This window comes from Phodopus roborovskii, unplaced genomic scaffold (genome assembly GCF_943737965.1).
Source record: "Phodopus roborovskii unplaced genomic scaffold, PHOROB, whole genome shotgun sequence".
In the NCBI taxonomy this organism is placed as follows: domain Eukaryota; kingdom Metazoa; phylum Chordata; class Mammalia; order Rodentia; family Cricetidae; genus Phodopus; species Phodopus roborovskii.
Window position 1 is genome coordinate 4,567,753 of NW_026126625.1, and position 19,753 is coordinate 4,587,505.

At 44.0% G+C, this 19,753-nt stretch overlaps 1 protein-coding gene across 1 annotated transcript; it reads right to left on the minus strand.

Moving 5' to 3' along the window:
* Nucleotides 1–253: 253 nt before the first annotated feature.
* On the minus strand, nt 254–18,024 carry Det1 (DET1 partner of COP1 E3 ubiquitin ligase). The gene is made up of 5 exons (XM_051206587.1): nt 17,884–18,024; nt 13,239–14,331; nt 10,164–10,351; nt 4,789–4,980; nt 254–871 (listed from the first exon to the last, which is right to left on the minus strand). Exons 2-5 carry the CDS (start codon nt 14,319–14,321, stop codon nt 634–636), a joined length of 1,701 nt encoding a protein of 566 aa, XP_051062544.1. The 5' UTR covers nt 14,322–14,331; nt 17,884–18,024; the 3' UTR covers nt 254–633.
* Nucleotides 18,025–19,753: the final 1,729 nt, after the last annotated feature.

The following is a 19,753-nucleotide window of genomic DNA, read 5'->3' on the forward strand; positions in this document are numbered from 1 at the left end:
CACATGAGGATGTGTGATTACCCCCACTCCTCCGGTGCTAACAATTACCAGCAGAAAGCCCTTGGGAAGGAAACAATGCTGGCAAATGACTGCCTTTCATGCAGGCACTAGCCACTTAGCACACCCAGGAGCAGCTGCTGCATCCAGGGCCGTTCGTTTCTCTCACAGTCCCTCTCTCCACCCAAGTATCCAAAAAAGCACTGGTGTAGGGAAACATCAAGCAAGAGACAGTTTCATAAGAAAATACCAAGGCTTTATTTTCTCTTATAAAGAGCCCTGACTGAGAAATGGAAAGGAGTACATAATTCTCAGGAGTAAACATGATTTACCTGCTGCAGGCTTCAGACAGTAATGCCAAAGTGTGGCATCCAGGGGGGAAAGGTGTAATGCTTCTATCTTCACAGCCCTAAAATGCTAAGTAAACAAAACAGAATGGACTTAATGCTAGGTGTTCCCACAGGGAAAATCGAGACGACTGTAAGAACGATCAGCTGGGTAGCAGGGAAACCAAGCCCCACTCGGTGGCACCCCATTCTCCACTCCTCTCAGTCTCCGTCTCAGGTGGCGGAGGGCTTCCAGTGTGGAATTCCCAAAGCTGGGCAGCCAGCCGCTTTTGCTCTCGAGTCCACTGAGTCAAGCAGAGGCAAAGTCCTGGACAGCAGCGCGGCTGTGGTGAGGCATGGAGGTACAGCAGTGTCGCATGTGGAAGTTGACGACATACTCTGCATTAGTCCTCTGCACAGAAATAGCAAAAGGCTCAAAGGGGTGAAAGGTGAAGGCAACCAGACGTCGCACTGTGTGGTTGATAGGGCGGCCCAGCAAGCCTGCCTGGATCTCAAACTTCAGCAAGCCAGAGTCCCGGGCATAGAACCTAAACAGAAAAAGACACAGTGTTGCTATCACTGCCATCTTGAAGTCTGGACAGCAGGGGATGCAGACACTCACTAGTTCATCTGATAAATGAACCTCGTAGCCAGCTCAGAGGCAATGACTGTGAAGTTAACTCCTGTCCTTAGTGGGTGATCACTTCTTCTCACGATGACCCTGAACCAGACCCTAAATTACAACCTCCCCACTTCCAGAAGCTCCTGTCTAGACTGTCTAAGCTGGTGTTAGAAATGAAGCAAACAGCAAATCTAAGCTTCACATGTAACTTTAAATCTTTGAATAGCCACATTTAAAAAAAAAAAAAAAAAAAGAGTAAAACAAAAAAGTGAAATTTATTGTGTAATATATTTAATTTAATCCAATATATCCAGAATACTACCATTACAACCCACAGTCACTCAAATAAATAAATAAATAAATCATGAGATGCCACATTCTCTTTCTTTCGATATATCTTTGAGGTCTGAAACCTACTTGACACCGGCACACATCTCACCTTGGCCTCATCTCACATTAAGTGCTCGACAGCCATCCGTGGCTAGCGGCTAGTGTGTAGAACAGTGCCATCTGCGCTCATCTTTAAGATTTCCAGTCTTAAGAACAAGTTCTTGCACCAGTTATAGTGGCATATGCCTGTAATCCTAGCACTCTGGAAGGCAGAGGTAGGAGGATATGGAGTTCAAGGCCAGCCTTGGCTATATAGCAAGTTTGAGATAAGAGCATGTCAACGAAAAGATGAAATAAGATAAATTCTCCCTGAAGGCTGTCATTTTTCACATACATAAATTACATCACATATTAGGGATGCAGTTCAGCAGTAGGGCACTTGCCTACAAACAAAATGGCTAATGGTCTGGGTTAGGATTTTCCATCTAACACAATTAAACAAAAGATGTTTATGACGCTTCTAATTTGGGAAACTAAAGATGATGAACAGGCTGGAGGGCAGTTCCAGAAAATGGAGAGTTCTGAACCAAAACGCTCTATGCTTTCCTTTTCTAGAAAGCAGATAGAGAAATAAGTCTGAAGATACTCATACTTTTAATTATTACTATTGTTTTATTATTATTCTTTTGCAGAGCTGAGTCTCAAATCCAGAGCTCTGCACATACTAGGGAAATGTGAGCCCCTCCTGGAGCTCAAGGATATTCATACTTTTTGATAAAATAAAACCGTCCCCAAGAATTCATATCCTTGGAATTTAATTTAAATGATTAATGATGGCATTATCTGATTTTCTCTAATGTAAAAATACATAAAAGAGATGGGGAAAAGGCTAGATAAATGATGCAGTGTCTACTTAATGGGACAGTGTGTCAGTGTGAGGAGTGTAATTGTGAGGACTGTGTAACACAATGGGAAAATATCCCTAAAGTAAAAGCAGTCACGGTGGCTGCTGTGATTAAAGCTACAAATGAAAATGTCAACAAACACACATACTGACAAAGACCTGGATGGAACAAACAGTGAAGGGACAGCATGCCTCTTCAGAAGCCATTAATATCTTTCCCATTCCCATTTTAAGTAAAAACACGTAGGAATTAGAAGAGAAGCCTCCTCAGTTATAACAGGGGCATTGCAGGTGTGTTACTTAGGCCCATCTTTTCAAATTGAAAAGGCAGGGAAATCAGCAAGGACAGAAATGTATCTATTTGACTATATCAAATGAGGCCCATTATGTGCTTTTATGCATAAAAAGCACATTAACCTACCCTCATAGTTCCCAACACATTCAAGGTTTATAATTTAAAGTGAGTTGTTTGTGCTTCTAAATCTAACTACCAATTTGTAGGAAAGCAGGGGGAATGAGAAATGTAGTAAACACCACTCCCAGAATGCAACGAAAAGAGCCCAGATGCGAGGGAGACTACAGGATGAACAAGTTGGTGATGAACAGTGATGTCATTGCAAGAAAAATAAAAAGTAAACCTATGAACTACAATTTTAAGGGTAGCAGCCACACGAATATGAATCTTGTTTAGAACAGGAGTCAAACAAAAGAACTGTGCAAAAAGAATAATCACAAGCAATCAGGGAAAACTAGTTAGATGCTTGGTGACATTAACAAATGTGTGTTTGTTCTGAGGCGTCTCATGTATGCCAGGCTGGCCTCAAACTTGCTATCCAGCAGAAGATGATCTTGAACTCCTAATCTTCTTGCCTCCACCTCCCACATGCACCACCACTCCAGGCTTATGAGGTGCTGTGAATAGAACCTAGGGCTCTGTACGTGCTAGGTAAGCATGCTACCTTCTGAGCTACATTCCCATGCCCATTAATAAGTTTTTGTTAATTTTGTTTAGGAAGGATGATATCAAGGCTTTTGTTGTTTGTTAATGCTTGTTATCTTTCAGAAATCTACACTGAAATGTTTATGGGTAATATTCTAAGGAAAGTGGGATTTACTGCAAAATAATCCAGAGCAGGAAAAGGCTGGTCAGGAGCTGATAAACTCTGAAGCTAGGAGGTACAGAGGGGCAGCACAGATAAAACCTGCCATGATAAAACAAAAGGTTTTAATTGAGTTTTGGAATTTGACGGCAATTTCTCGAAGGAAATATATGAATAGTGATTAACTATTCAGAATATGTTACACATACCTGTTTAATATATGAGGCTGATGACAAAACATACTTACTACAGTTGGGTGCGATAAGGCATTACCTATAAAACTCTGTGTGGGTGTGTGGGGTGTGTGTGTGTGTGTGTGGGTGTGTGTGTGTGTGGATGTGTGTGTGTGTGTGTGTGTGTGTGTGTGTGTGTGTGTGTGTGTGTGTGTAGTTCAAGGCCATCCTTGGTTGAGCATTAAGTTCAAAGCCAGCCTAAAGAAGAAGGGAAGGAGGAAGACAGGGAGTAAAGGAGGGAGGAAGAAGAAAACAATAAACTCTGAGTGCTGCTTTCTCCATGTGAAAAGACACTGCAAGGTACAATATAGGGCTCCAGTCCCCCAGGCCAGGCAACCCCCTAGAGGCAGCCAGTCCCTCTTTATAGTACCCATCACAGCACAGGCTCTAGAAGTAGAGGAACAGGTGTGACTTTTAGGAGAGAAGGATGCCTACAAGGGGTTAACTTTAAGATCCCAGCAGTAGGAGCTAGAAAGACAGATAGCTAAGTGGTTAAGGGTACTTGATGCTTTAGCAGAGAGCCTGGGACACAGTAGCATACAACCAACTGTAACTACCAGTACAGTGGCTCACAACCAACCATAACTCTAGATCAGGGGATCTGACACCCTCTTCTGATCTCTGTGGGGACCAGATACACACATGGTATACATACACACATGGTATACATACACACGTAGGCAAAACACTCACACACATGAAATAATCTTAAACAAAAAGATTCCAAAAGCCAAAAAAAAAAAAAAAAAATTATCTCTGCTGTTTCTACTTAGTGACATGAATAAAATAATTTCAGTAAGATATACTGGATACACAATCTGTTATGGAACACCACTAAGTTATTAAAAATGAAAAATATAGCTCCTTTCCTTGGATGCTTTTATTTTTGTTTTGTGTTGTTTTCAAGACAGAGTTTCTCTGTGTAGCCCTGGCTGTCCTGGAACTTGCTCTGTAGAACAGGCTAGACTCAAACTCAGAGATTCTCCTGCCTCTGCCTCCCAAATGCTGGGATTAAAGGCATGAGTCACCACTGCCTGGCTTCCTTGGATACTTTTAAAAGCAGACAGCATTTCTCTGAATAAAATGTTTTCACAGGAAGCCAAGAGCAACAGTAGCTAACTTCTGAGAATACTACCTAATAGAAACAAACTGCCTTTTCCTTCCAGCTGAAGCACATGAGGCTATCACCCACTGACCCACGTCATAGAAAGGGAAAGAGAGGAGGCACAGTGCCCCTCGCTTCAAGCACTTGGGAGCTGTGGCCATGACAAAGTACCTGATCGGGTGATCTCCACAAGTCTTGGGTCGCTCCATGACTGACACCCACTTGTCATCGTAGCTGAAGAGAGACAAATCCAGGTAGGGGCTTCCACTGTATGACTGGGCACTGATGGGGAGCTGGCCCAGCAGCCGGCGCACAGCCTCCGTGTGTCCTCCATACTTGGCATTTATAATCGTGTCTTTGAACCTAAAAAAAGGACCAGTGAGGAAGGCTTTCTCAGCAGCAGCTTGAGTTTGAAACTCACATAAACATGTCTAAAATCCAAAGAGGCAGCTCAGCAGTGAAAGTGCCTTGCAAGCCTGAAGACCTGCCCTGAGTTCAGTCACAGACCCCACAGTGGAAGGAGATAAACGACTCCCAAGGGTTGTCCTCTCACAGCCTATGTGTGCCAGGGCACATGCGCTCATGCTCACAAACCCAATCTTAACTCCCCTGCAGTTCTTCGATCCAGGGCTTTCTTCTGATGTACTCCTATTCAATGCCTCTGTGAAACCATCCTAAACCTCATTGGCCAGAAAAGAAAAGGCTTCTTAGCAACAACCCTTTTAGATATAACTAAGAAGCCACCACAACTAGTACATATAGTTACTGTAAAGACACTGAACCATTTGAGAGCCCCACATCTACATGGGTGTGTCTCACTCTTCCCTGAGTCCCTCTCTACTAACCCTTGTTCTTAAGCCTTTTTCTTAGATCTGTTCAAAAATTCTGCCATATCCTGGCTCACCCTGAGATTCTTTTCTGTTGCCATGTCATGGATCTGTTTGCACTCCAGTAAAGGTCCCCAAAGGATAAGGGAACTCCTCAGGCCACTGCAGGTGACACCAAGAAGCTGTGTCTCTGTCCTTGTCACCGCCTTGTGGCTTTGAGATGACCACAAAGCATCTAGGATGACCTACAGAATCTGTACATTGAAGCAGTTTTTACTCTTCAACGACACCCACCATATCTCCATTCTCCCAGCTCCCCGTGTTTGAAACATGAAGAAACCATCCCTCTGGTATCTGCACTTAACTCTTGGCTGTGTCACTGTCCAGCTAACAAACCTCTTGATTGTAGGTGACTTAAAATTTTCAGTAACCATCCTTCTAACAGCATGGCGGCCTCTCACCCCCTAACAGCCTCACTTTCACCCTGGAACTATGGTAACCCCAGGTGGACCATCCCATGTTCCAGCAATCCTCTGCCTCCCCAGATCCAGCCTTGTACACATCCCAAATTCAACAATCCTTCAAAACACATTGACTCCTCTAATATTTCCCTTTCATCTCACACACCCAGTATGTCCTCTCTTCTTCAGCCATCTTACACTCCATAGTTAATCATGAAACAACTCCAGTGCATGCGTGTTCCAAACCTTGAACTATGCTTTCGAGTAAGGCTCTAGTGAATTCAGCTCTGCTGACTCTATCTATGCCTGTGCCTGCTCAGTTTCCTGTGGCTGGAGAAAAGCAAACAGTAATTCACACTCCGGCCTTATGGCCACGAACCACACAGGCCTTCAGTGCGGAGGGATGCTACTCTGCACATCACAGTCCAGCCTGCCTCCTCTCTGCACAGCTACCTCATCTCCACTTGGTTTGTCCCCAGTGAACACGAAGAGGCAGAGGAGGGCCTTTGAAGGCTCCATGGAGCATCTGTTCTCAGACGGCACTCCAATTTCTCTTTTGGGCCAGTAGATCTCATCCCCTCTCACACACTAGGCAGAGTTTTTCTCTACAGGATCAGTTCCATCAATACACAAACATGCCACTTTTACTTCTTAGTTTAAAATAAGGAAAATCATCCAGTTAGTGACAGAGGTCTGCAATCCCAGCTATTTGGGACACTGAGGCAGGACTGAAAGTTCAAGAACAATATCTAGACCACCCTGGGCAACTTGATGAGACCTCTTAAAGAAAAAAAAAAAAAAAAAAAAAAAAAAAAAAAAAAAAATATATATATATATATATATATATATATATATATATATATATAAAAAGATGGCTGGGGCTCAGTGACACAGCACTTGCCAAACGTACCAGAGACCCCTAGGGTCAGTCCTCAGTGGGCAGAGGCAAAGAGGGAAGGAGAGTAGAGAGAGGGAGAGAGGGAAGGAGGGAGGGAGGGATGAGGAGAGGGAAGGAGGGAGGGAGGGAAGGAAGGCAATATCATTTGCCACTACTCTAATCAAACACTGTACCATCTGAAGTTGTAGAACAGGCATTTGTCTCTCTGGCCCCATCTCCAACTACTGTCCCATCCTCATTCTAATCCAGCCATCTGCCCTCCTTCAAAGGCCTCAGAAACACCTCAGCCTATGAGCTGCCTACACTGAGTTTACCTATCTTCCTGATTAACCATGGGTAGCTCCTGTCTCCTTTGACACCATTGATGACCCTAAACAGCAGTGATGATACACTCAGCCCCAACAGACAGCGCCCTAGCTCTGCCTTTTCCTAAACCCTTCCTTCCTGGATCCTTCACTCTCTCAAGCTCTTCAGGTCTGACCTGTGAACTGAGATCCTGCAGCCTCCCTTTCAGCACCTCTCAGAACTATTGACTCTGTTGCCTACAAAGCATCCCTTGTAGCTTATTGATGACTTGTATCTTCCAAAGGATTCCTCAGAAAGACACATACCTACATGACCCCTACTGTATGGCATTCCCCTACAAATGGAATTGGGGTGGGGGGATGGGAAGGTGGTTAGAGTGCATGTGAGAGGGCAGAGAGGACAAATGGGAGGGATGGAGGGAGGGAGGGAGGAAAGGAGGTTGAGAGGGAGGGAGGGAGAGGGAACTGGGATCGACATGTAAAATAATAAATTAAAAAAAAAATGCTTTGACTCCAAAAAGTTCAAGGACAAGTTACTGGGGAAAAGGATTTCTATTTTTGTTTCCTCAGAAAATGAAAAGATGTGGATTCCTTCCAGACTAATGTGGTTTGATCAAGCCAGACCACCTGAAACAGAGTACCAGGTGATCCTACATTCAAAACAGCTGGACAAAGCAGCCTTACAGACTACAGCCAGGATTTCTGAATCTTCTTCGAATCCCCCATGACAGCGCCCCTTACCAGCAGGAAGTAGTTTGGAAAGAACAACGCCCAAATTCCCAAATATTGTCTATAAATGTTTGTTTTCATTTAAATGGACTTGGTTATATAAAATTAAAAAAAAAAAAGAAAGACACATAAAAGATGATTTTATTTCTGAGTCCCACAGATCTGAAAATACCTTTGTTCTGCTCTATTTGAATATAGTGTTCTAAATGAGAAATCCTTTCACCAGACACAGTGGCAAACATATGTAATTCCAGCATCCAGGAACCCAAGGCAGAAGAACTGTAAGCTCAAGGTCTGCCTGGATTGTTCTTGGCTCAAGAAATAAAGAAAAGAGAAGAAAATGGTTATTTTTGGTGGCACTATGGTGGGGGCAGGGTTGAACCCAGAACCTTGTGAGTAGCCAACTCTATATCACTGAACCACATTCCCAGGCCCTTGAAAACACCCTTTTCACAAAATTTTTGAAGGCAGGATCTTCACATCCTTGAGCTCCTAGTGCTGTCACTAACACTATTCTGATAACATCTCTGCCATGTAAAATATATATTCTTGCTCAAAGCTTTTGTGACTTACCATTATCTCCAGTGTTTCAAAATGTCATGGCATGCCTCCATGTGGGCCTTTTCTCACTGACTATATACCAAGTATTGGACTGAGCAGAATTCTGGTAAGGCAGGTGATTTTTCTTGGCCAGCATGAGTGGAGAGGAGGCCAGATGTACGAGGCATTTGTAACTTGGTATGAAGCAAACGTTTAGGATCACTGAATGGGCATGCAACTTTTCTCAACTGTTCCTGCCGCCTCATGAGGTGCCTGCAGTGCTCCTTATTCCCGAGGAATTCTGACATACTTTCCAGAGAGTGTCCTGACTCCTCCATGACTCCATCCATTCAACAGGCCTCTCTGCACTCCTCTCAACTGACACTAGCCTTGGTGTGGACATGGCGGGGAATAGAACGAAAATTCCTGACTGCATGGAGCTTGCCTCTTTGATGTTCTGACTAAGTAACCCCATGGTACTAGTTTCAAAGAGGGAACCTCAACCGAGGAATGGCCTAGTTCTGGCCTGTGGCCACATCTGTGGTGAACTGTCTTAATTACTGGCGAATGTAGAAAGGTGTTCCCAGACTAAATATAAAGCTAGGAAAGAGCCAGGAACACAGCAGTAAGCAGCATTCCTCTGGTTCTACGCCAGTTCCTGCCTCCAGGTTCCTGCCGTGAATCTCTGCCCTGATTTTCCTCAGCGATGGAGTGTGACCTAGAAGTGTTAGGCAGAAATAAATCCATTCCTCCCCATGGTCATGGTGATTATCAAAGCATCAGAAGGGAACTAAGACACCTACCTTCTGTAACATGTTAATGATACGATTAATTTAAAAATTAATTCTGAAAGAAGATTCCTAGGATCAGTCCCCAGCACTGCCACAAAAGAGGGAGGGGAGTGGTATCCCACACCTGTAATCCCAGCACCAGGAAGGCTGAGGAAGGTCAATTGCCATGGGTACAAGACCAGGTGAGGCTATACAGTGAGACTGAAAAGAAGAAAATCATGCTACTGAGGCAGAAAATAAGTGCATTGGAGAGAACACACAGGCAATGAGGTGTCAGAATCACTCTGTCTAACCACAACTGTCCCTGCACACAACAGAGCCGCTGCATTAAGTTACCTTTTTGCTCATCTTTCCCAGAAGCAGTGATGCTTGCTCTGATTCATCCACTCAATGTGATCTGGCCTATTTGGGGACCAAAAACAGATATTTTCCATACCTCGTTAAGGTTAGGGCAGTTTAGGTATGAAAGCTGAGGAGGCCTTGTGTGACTACACCAGGGGCTCTTAGCGCAAAGGAACTACTCCTTCCATGCTAGTATACGAAGATGGTTCTTAGACAACATGGACTGTCTGGTTTGTCTTCTGTCCTGATGGTCCACTCCTCTATCCATTCTCTTTACTTTTAGGGGGATTTACCATGGAACAGTGTTAAATGGATGTGTCCAACATGCCATATTTAACCAAAAGTTCTAAAATGATCTCCATCATTCATTCCACAAATATTTAAGGACTTTGGCAGTGCACTACTGAGAATACAGCAATAAACGGATGTAGTTTCTATCTTTCTGCAGCCCACATATGGTCTAAGAAGGACCTAGAAGATGCATAAATAATTACACAGGTCCTCAGAGATAGGAATGTGGATAACACAGGAGTGGATTCCAAAAGGCAGACCTACCAAGGCCAGGTGCAATACATAGTTCCTGAAACAAACAGCTACCAGCCTAACACCAACCATTTAAAGTTAAGCCTGGGAAGCCTAGCAGAATAGCTTACCGGCGCTGGATCTGCCGTGCAAAATTGTTGCTAGAAGCTGAGCAAGGAAACTGGACTTCACTGTGCAGGGTAGCATTGCGGAAGAGATCACAGAAGTTCTCAAAGAGCTCCAGAAGCTCATCTGATGTATTCTCAAACACAGCGATCACCTCTGTTGTCACCATGTTGTACACCACAAAGAAGGACGCCTGCAGAAGAAGAGAGGCAGCCATGGGACAGACATGCCTAGGAAACTTCCCACTTGACTAAGATCCACACCCCACAACAATTCACGCAGGGACCTCAGTCTTGGCACTAGAGAGGGAACATGGCTCCATAGGTTCTGGAGCCTTCTGGAAGAAGTGGTATTGGCTCTATCAGTCGAGAGCCTCAATGCCACCAGATCTCCCACTGCCTGCACGCTGCTAGGATTACTGAGCTAGCCAGCGTGTATATATAAAAAGGCTTTCAATCTTTCCTTTCAAACTGTGCAAATTCAATATTTCTCCTTCCGAGTGTTTATTCCCTATTTGTTCTCCAATCCACCCTAAGATTTAAAAAAAAAAAAAAGTTTTTAAAATGCCAGATTTAATTTTCTTTCCTGCTGAGAAAGTGATTTGCAGCCCAGGGCTGCCTGTTGGTAAATGATTTCCTCTTCTATGTGTACAGTTGAAAGTTCAATTCAGGGGCATTTATTTTTCCCTCTTAATATTTCTAGCACACAGAGAGACACCTTAAGTACATTGTGTGCTAAAACTGCCCAGGCAAGTTGTATCCACGCAGGATACTGCAGATGAACAAATAAAAAAATCAGACAGGCATTTTCCATTTCTTTCTCCATAAATGTTCTTTCAGCCAAGAGCTTTTGTAAGGTACGTTTGAGATTTCTGGCAATTAAGATGAGAGGGGGAGCCTGAAAGGCATTTAAATGCCATAGGTGGCATGCTTTTCCTGAATGGGGCCCTAGGTGACTGGGCCCCTTCCTTGACACCGCCAGTGCTCTGCCTTGCCTAACAGAAAGCTCCTGGTACCTTGAATTTTTGTCCCAGTGAATGCAACAGTGTGAAGTAAATCTGCAAGCTTCCAGCAGAATTCAAAGATGTCTTCAGGACACGAGGATTAGGGGTTCACCCTCCTCTGATTGAGTCTAAATCTCTATCACCCATCTCTGGAGCCATTTGGCCCACCCGTCTCACTAGTAATTAGTCCTTCCCAGAGCTCCTCTTACATGACTTTGCAATCACCTGGAAATTAAATTTGGCTGCAAATTAAAGAGACTGGAGGGCAACCTGAGAATAATACCCATAATATTACCAAGGCTTTGTCTATGGATGCCGTTTTTACTCATTAACCTTATTGGAACTTATCAAATTAAACTGGAGGAGGAGAAGAGAGGACAACTGGGGCACAGAGACTAGGTTTTAAGTTTCAAACTCCATGAGCAGAGGGCACAGACCCAGCAGCATATCTTGCTGTCACTGACTGTAACTACCAGAAAAAAAAAAAAAAAAAAATAGGTCACCTTTTAGCAAAGGAAAAAAAAAAAAAAAAAGGATAATCTCAGTGCAGTGATAACAGACAACTTATTCCTTCCAAAATAGAAAGGTAATTATAGCTGAAACCTAAATAAAAGACTGACTCACGTCCCATCTATAGACTAGGACATCGCTTTGATCATATCAGGGTTTTTACAGGATCTTTCATAATTATGTGAATATACAGTTACACAAACACTTGTCAGCTTTCCCTCTTCAGCAGACTAGGAAATTAAGGACAGGAGGGGAGAGAAGTCAAAGACTCTACCACCCCTCTTCCATGACGCACAAGATGAACTGGATGCTTACCTATGGTGGCTGAGCAACACCACTCATCATTTACAAAAAAGAAAAAGAATTTTAAGAATAAAAGCTGGCCCAATCACCTCCCCTTTTTGGAATGCACAAGCTCTGATGGGGAGAGGGGCAGTTAGAAGATAGTTTTCCACAGGTTGAATGAAGACTTAGAAATCATGTCCTCTTTTTTTTTTTTTAAATCTATTTGTTTCTCATGCATGTGTGATGCACTTTGTGTGTCTATACCAAACCTGGGCACACAGGGGCCTAAGGTTGATGCTGGGAGCCTTCTTCAGTCACTGTTCATCCACTTGAACCCAGAGCTTGATGACTAGCCAGCTTGTCCTTGGGAATGTCTCCACCTTCTCAACACTGGAAGTACAAACAGGCCACCACACCCACCTGGCATTTACATCGGTTCCGGGAGTCTAAACTCCCCTCGTGTTTATAAGGCAGACACTTTATCCACTGAGCCAACCCCCAGTCCTGTATAGTATCTCTTAGAGATAGGACTGGCTGCTGTCCTAGTTTACTGTTTGCCTCGCTGTTTTCCATTTCCGAAACAGAGAGCTCCAAACGGGAGAACTGCAGAGAGGTAGGCCTCTCACTCGGTCAACACCAATGTCCAGGGTTCCTCGAATGGCCAGGGGAATTTTAATTCGTCTCAGTACTGTCTGCTACTCCCTCTCATCAACACTTATTCTCCTTAGGGTTTTTGTTTGTTTGTTTGTTTGTTTGTTTTGAGTCAAGGTCTCATAGCCCTTGAACCCAAGATCTCTCTGCCTAGGCCTCCCCACTGCTGGGATTACTGGAATTATAGGAGTGCTCCATCACACCTGGCTGCAAGGTCAGGTTTTTTGAAGTGCTGGGGACCCAGAGCCTCATATGCTAGACAAGCTCTCTACCACTGAGCCCCAAAGGGTTTCCATTTTTGCAAGGAGTGTTCATTCTCACCGCCAGAACCCATTTGGTTCAGTTAGCATCTTATAAAAGTCTAGGTAGGATTATACATATGTGAGTCCCTGTCAGACAGACACTGAAAATGCCCTGTGGAACAACTGAGATAGTAACCACAGAGTTGGCTGTCTACACGGCAGTGGCTCGACATTTACCTTCCATTTGTCAATTTCGGTATGTGGGGCCAGACAAAAAGGAAACTGACTAAGTTTGAACCAGAGCATAGCAAAACTTGATACTGCATTAAGGTATGCATTCCTGCGGGGTAGAGACTAACAGGGTCCAGGCAGGAGAGCTCACCCCATACCTGAGATGGGTCTGTGACCCGCAGTGTCACTACATCCTCACTGGTGTATTTGATGAACAGGTGGTTTTCATCCAGAAGCTGCATCTTCCACATGCGCAGCTGCCGCAGCTGGTCAAAATATTGGAAGAAGCGCCTCTTGGCCATCGCGCTACCATCCTGTTCTGCCCTGCGCCAGAGATAAACCAGCAGCCGGTGCTTCAGGGAGTTGATGAAAGGGTCCCTAAAGGGGTTGGCCATGCCTGTCTGGCTGTCCCGCTGCACCTCAGGGAAAACAGCCGACACAGTGAGCAGGTCATCCTCATAGCAGAAGCGGCCAATGGTCCGAACGTCAATGAAAGTGCCTTCGGGAGTCACCTGGAAGACATGAATGGTCTGCTGCTGCACGGACAATATGGCCAGGATGTTTTTGTACAAGTATAGCCCTTGGTTGTGTGACAAGACCACTTTGTCACACTTGAATGTGCGGGTGTCACACAAACGACCAGTGTGAAGGTCAATGATGTGGAGGGAATAGTCCTCTAGAGGGGACCGAGGATTGGGAGTCACTGACTCACTGTTCCGATAGACCTCATAGAAAGGAGGGTGAGGTTCGTCTGGGAGATAGGCAGCGGAGCCCACGATGACACACCGGCAGTCATCAGTGAACAGGCTACACTCCCGGTTCAAGTGCTCACCATTGGCCGCTACATTGGTAATGTGCAACAGGACAAAAAAGCGCTCAAAGAGCCGGCCTCGGATGCTGACTGACCGCTGGTCGTTGCCATTGGACAAGATCTCTCCTTCGTATCCCTGCAGGAGGTCCTCTGCTGCCTGACAGCCCTGGTACTCATAGATTTCAAGAGAGGTCTGGTCAGAAGAAAAGGCAATAAAGTAGCGCCCATCAGGTGAGAATTTACGCAGGAAACAAGGAGGCTTTTCAACGTTGACGACTGTGAAGTTTGGGAAGACGTTCTGGTGGAACACTCGGACCTGATGCCAGTGGGTTCCCGCCTTGCCTGAACTGATCCGACGTTGTTCTAAGCGGTGAATGACATTCTGATTTTGGATTCTTCGGGGTTTAATGGTGGAAACATGCTGATCCATTATATCATCCCTGCATAGGAAAATAAAATCAGAAATCAAGAAAACTTACTAATATGTAAATACACACAAATTAAACATTACTTTTATTTGACTGAACCCAGGATCTCCCGGGATAACAGTGACCAGCATTTCTCCTTCAAAGATTAGAGTAACACAGTGATCCTGACATCCTAACAGTCTATACGAAGGATACAATACAAAAAGAATACCTTCTAAGTATAAGCTTACAGGAATTTTTCAAAAAATAAGCTTTCAAGTATATAAAATGTGAAAATCACAAAAATCATGTGCCCAGGGGATGGTGGATACAAGTAAAAATCACCACCGCCACTCAGGCTGAGGCAGGAATATCACTCAAGTCAAGTCCAGAGCAGAATACAGGTTGCAGTCTTGTCTTTGTCTATTTATTTCTGAAACAGAATATCACATCCTGCTATGCAGCCATGGATCTTTCAACTGATGATCCTACTGCCCCAACCCTCCAGTGCTGGGATTACAGGCTTGTACACCCATACCTGGTTTATAGGGTGCTGGGAATCAGCTAGGGCCTGACATATGCTAGGTAAGCACTCTAATCAACTTTGCTACTTTCCCTTTTTTTTAAAGACCCTGTCTTTAAAAAAAAAAAAAAAAAGGTAACATTGAGTGTACATATATACACTTTCTGGGCTGTTATGTTAAAATGATCCATAGATTAAAGCAATCTCTATCAAAACCCCAATGGCATTTTTCACCCCCAAAATAGTATGAAATCTCATACAATACCAAATAGTTAAGATTATATAGAAAATAACACAATTGGAGTGCTCATATTTCCTGATTTCAGAACATATTGCAAAGCTACAACAACAACATTAATAGCATAACCCCTGCATAACCAGGTCAATGGAAAAAGAATGGAGTCTCAGAATAAACCATGATTAATCTTATCAACAGGACTGGATTAAAAACCTCTAGGTTCTTAACTCCTTCAGTAGTTGAGCAACCCTTTCACAGGTTGCCTGAGATCATCAGAAAGCACAGATATTTTCATTATAATACATAACGGCAGCAAAATTATAGTTATGAAGTAGCAATGAAAATAATTGTATGGTTGGGGGTCACCACAACATGAGGAACTGTATTAAAGGGTCACAGCATTACGGAGGTTGAGACCCATGCTTCAGGAATCAGTGAAGCATACCTCTGGGTGTCTGTAAGTCAGTTCCAGAGACTACTAGATGATGAGGGCTCTGATCTAATCAATAGATCAATATCTTATGGATTCTTAATGTCAGCATTACTGGGAGGTGGTGATGGGTAGAAAGAAGGACTGATTGGAAAAAGCAGGGGAAAGGGGACAAGGACACGTGACTTTGGAGGCTAAATCTTATAATGACCCTTTCTCTGCTTCCTGTTTGCCAGACCCTCCCCAAAATGATGCACTGAGCCCTCTGAAACTAAGACACAGCAAAGCTCTCCTCCTTTAAGCTGCTTTCCCAGATATGGAGTCAAAGCCTAATAAGCTCACACATAGGCAAACACCATTTGGTGGTCAGTAAGGCCAAGGCCACACAACAGGAAAGGGGAGTTTCTCCAATGCATGGCTTCTGGACAAATGGATATCATAAGCAAAAGAATCTTGAACCATTTACAAAACTTACCTCAAAATGAATTAAAAACTAAGTGGAAGACCTATAGCTATAAAACTTCCAAAGGAAACCACAGGGGAAAACTTGATGAAAATGGATCTAACGACTTCTTATGATGTGAAACCAAAAGCATGGGTAACACAACTAAAAATGGTTAAATGTGAACACATAAAAACACCTATACACTAAAAGTTATGATTAGAAAGTAGAAGGGTGCCAGGCTTGGTGGCACATACCTTCAATCCCAGAACTGGAGAGGCCGAAGCAGGTGGATCTCTGTGAGTTTGAGGCCAGCCTGGTCTACAAATCAAGTTCCAGGACAGCCAGACCTACACAATGAAACCCTTTCTCAAAAAAAAAAAAAAAAAAAAAAAAAAAAAACAAGACAAAACAAAAAAACAAAAAACAAGCAACAACAACAAAAATGGTGAAATGGCAACCTACAGAATGAACAAAATATTTGCTGGCTAAATATCTGGTAAGGAGTTAATACTTTGCCTATTTATAAAGAATTTCCAGAACTCAACAAATAGCCACAAAAACCAATTCTTTACAAATAAATGAATGAATACATAAATAAAGCCAGATAAAATACTTGAAAGACATTTCCCCTAAAGACATACAAATGGCCAACAAAGAAAGTATGTACATCAATAATCACCAGAGAGGAATCAAAAGCTGGGGGAGGGGGGAGTGATTCTGTCAAAGGCTTTGCTAATAGCCCAGATCCTCCGCACCATAAAACAAAAAAAAAAAAAAAAAAAAAAAAAAAAAGGTATTGTTTTGCAATCCTTTTGTTTCAAGCTTATCCATGGACAAGCTACATACACCGGATAAGGATCTAAACCGCATGCTGAGCTAGACCTGAGGGAGTCAGGCTCTAAACTACTACTCTGGTTGATTTTGGAAAGAACCTTTCCCTGGAACACAACCACACTCATTCATTTACATATTGCCTATGGCCACTTTAGCCCTAGGAAAGAAGCCCTGGGTGTAACAGATCATAGACTGAAATATACTATCTGGCCTTTTGTAGAAACTAAATTCTTCACCTTTAAGAACTACCTGGGGTATCAGCTTCAACATCTTGTCTTCGAAGGCTTTGTTTCATTTCATGAGACCAACACTGTAGCCACGCCTCTCCTTCCCTCCAACTCTGCATTTTACTTAATGTGTACACTTATGGTGATTTCTCTGGGTCAGCTACACACCTCTCTGTATGCCCACCACAGTGCTTGACACATAACAAGCTTCCTTCTTAAACACTGGGCCTACCTCAAGCCATATTCTTGACCAATGCGGGAAAACACAGAGGTACCTCCCTTTTCTGAAATGCATTCTCCCTGTTGCAACTTTAGTGTCAATGTTTGAGAAGTCTTTTTTTTTTTTTTTTTAACCATCCTCCCTAAATTAAGACTCATCTTTTTCTTGTTCTTTCTATAGTATTCAGCCACAACTTTTATTTACATGTTCGCTTGCATGAGTGTGTTTAATGTTTGATTCTCCTCGCTGAACTGTACTCTTTCTACTGGAAGTAACCAGGTCTACTTCGGTCACCACAGTATTCTCTTTATCTAGCTCTAGGGCTAGCGCATGGTGGACGCTTTGGTATGTTCTGAAACGAAAAGAAAGCCTGGCTAAATCGGGTCACTAAATGTGTGAAAGCAGATTGTTGGGGTTTTTTTTTGGGGGGGGGGTTGTTTTTCCTCGTTAGAGCAAGTGCACATGTCTCCTCACTTGGCGACTGCTTCCAAAACAAGAAAAGGATGCCAAGAGGCAGACATACATGCCCAAGGGGCGCCCCCGGAAAGAAAAGCCCAGGGCGGAGCCTCCCCGGGCAAAGCCTGGCACCAGGGCTCGTGGGGCCCGGGTATCATGCGGAGAGGAGCCCGCCGCGGAGCTCCCACCGGTCGAAAAGGACAAGTCCTCACCTGTCGGGTCCTGGCTCATGGGGCCGGGGCAAGGGTCGCCCTAGCCTGCTCGGTGCACACCTCCCCCGGCCCCGCCCACGCCATGCCTCCGGACCCCGGCGTCGGCAGCCACAAACCCCCTGCTTCCGCCCGCTACCGGAAGTGCTGCGCAGCGAGAAGGGAAGTACGGAAGAGCGAGACGCCACCCAGCTGAGGAACCGCGCAGCGCACCCTGGCGCCGGGAGGAGGGATCGAGGCCATAGAGGCTGGATGAAAAACCCTGAGTCTTAGTGATGGTCTAAGGCACATTCATAACGTCATATAGGAATTAAAGTTTTCCCCTGCTTCTCCTGTAATGGTGGGAGATGGGATTATATATGCACCGTGCCGTTTTCCGGGCCCACCAATACAACAAAAGCTTCTGTACTAAATGAATCCCGTAACTTTTACTGGTCATGACTTCGTTCAATTTCTTACAACCTATTTCTTCCCTATGAGCCTGTGGCTTCTCCTAGGCTTTCTAGCCCCAAATTGCCCCTCTTTTGGATCATTCAAATCTTTATATATGTGTCATCTCTTTGTGTGTGTGTGTGTGTGTGTGTGTGTTGTTTAGTTTGTGATGCTTCGGCAGGAAACCAAACACAAAATGCCATCTCTTAAGGCACCCGTGTCCCCATCACTATGTCTTCACTCTTCAGTCTAATCTCTGTTTTGTTACTGTGTGTTGCTTTGTTTAGTTTTGTTTGTTGATTTTTGGTTTGGTTTGGTTTTTGGTTTGTTTTCGCTTTTCCTGCCCTCTGGTAGAATATAAACTGGGGGCAGAGGTTTTTGTCTTATTTTCTGTTCCAGCCCCACCCATCTTACAGACACTCAATAGAGTCCAAAGAGTATGGCCCGTGCTTATATCTCCAGCTCTTACGAGGCATAGGATATAGATTTAGTTGTCAGGCTGAGCCTGGCCATCCCCATCCCCAACTCCCCCAAAAGAGTCTGCACACAACACCATGAGGAAAGAATATTGGTTGACTTTTAAGAGTTGGGAGAGGGGCAAGGGATTGAAGCTCGAGGAAGAAAGGTGACTTAGGGATATAGAGTGACTATAAAGAGAAAGATAGATTTCTGGCCCAGTCCTAACATTTGCAAGCTGAGTGTTCTCAGGTGATGGCTTGAGAACTCCACACTCTTTTCTTGGAAATCATTATACCTTCCCCTTAAGGTTATCCAAAGTATTAAATCTGTTACCCTTAAATTCTTGAAGTCTTGATAAAAATATTACTGAAGTTGTTCAGGAATGATTCCCTTCCTTCTCCATGATGAACCTAAGACCAAAGAGGGGCATGCATCACTTGCACAAGTTCACACAGGAGTAAGTGTCAGTAGGAGTGGTGACACAGGCCTTATAGTACCAGCACTTAGGTAGTGAAAGCAGGAGAATTGGGAGCTTAAGGCCAGGCTTGGGTACACAGAAAGTTTGCCAGCCTTAACTACATGACACTGTGCCCCAAAGCAAAGCTCAATAAACATGTGGCCGGGGCTGTGGTTAACCCCAAGACATCCATCTCCTTCTTGACAAAGTTGCCTCCTCCAGATCAAATTCCAACTCAGCCAGATGGGTCTCTGCGTGATTTTAAGACACACATCTTCTTCTCTGAGTCTATTTTTTCCATCTCTAATGTGCACGATGTTCTGACTTGGTTACTGAGAGATCAGACAGAAGACTAAATTTCAACTAGTATATACTTTGAACATGGAAATTTCTCAATCCTGCTTCTTCAGTTCGGGACATGGGGGGTTGGAAGTAGAAGTTCCTTAACGGCAGCTGCTTAGGATTGGAAAGCAACCTGTCACTTCTGTATGATTGTGGTGGGGATAGAGTGGGATCAACCTTCAA

What these genes read in the sequence shown, in the direction of transcription:
- Det1 (XM_051206587.1), bottom strand. Translation starts at nt 14,321, where the DNA reads ATGGATCAGCATGTTTCCACCATTAAACCCCGAAGAATCCAAAATCAG. An exon ending in GGGTCACAGACCCATCTCAG is followed by an intron (nt 10,352 to 13,238) that starts GTATGGGGTGAG and finishes CTTCTTCTGCAG; the next exon opens with GCGTCCTTCTTTGTGGTGTA. An exon ending in GCACGGCAGATCCAGCGCCG is followed by an intron (nt 4,981 to 10,163) that starts GTAAGCTATTCT and finishes TCCTTTTTTTAG; the next exon opens with GTTCAAAGACACGATTATAA.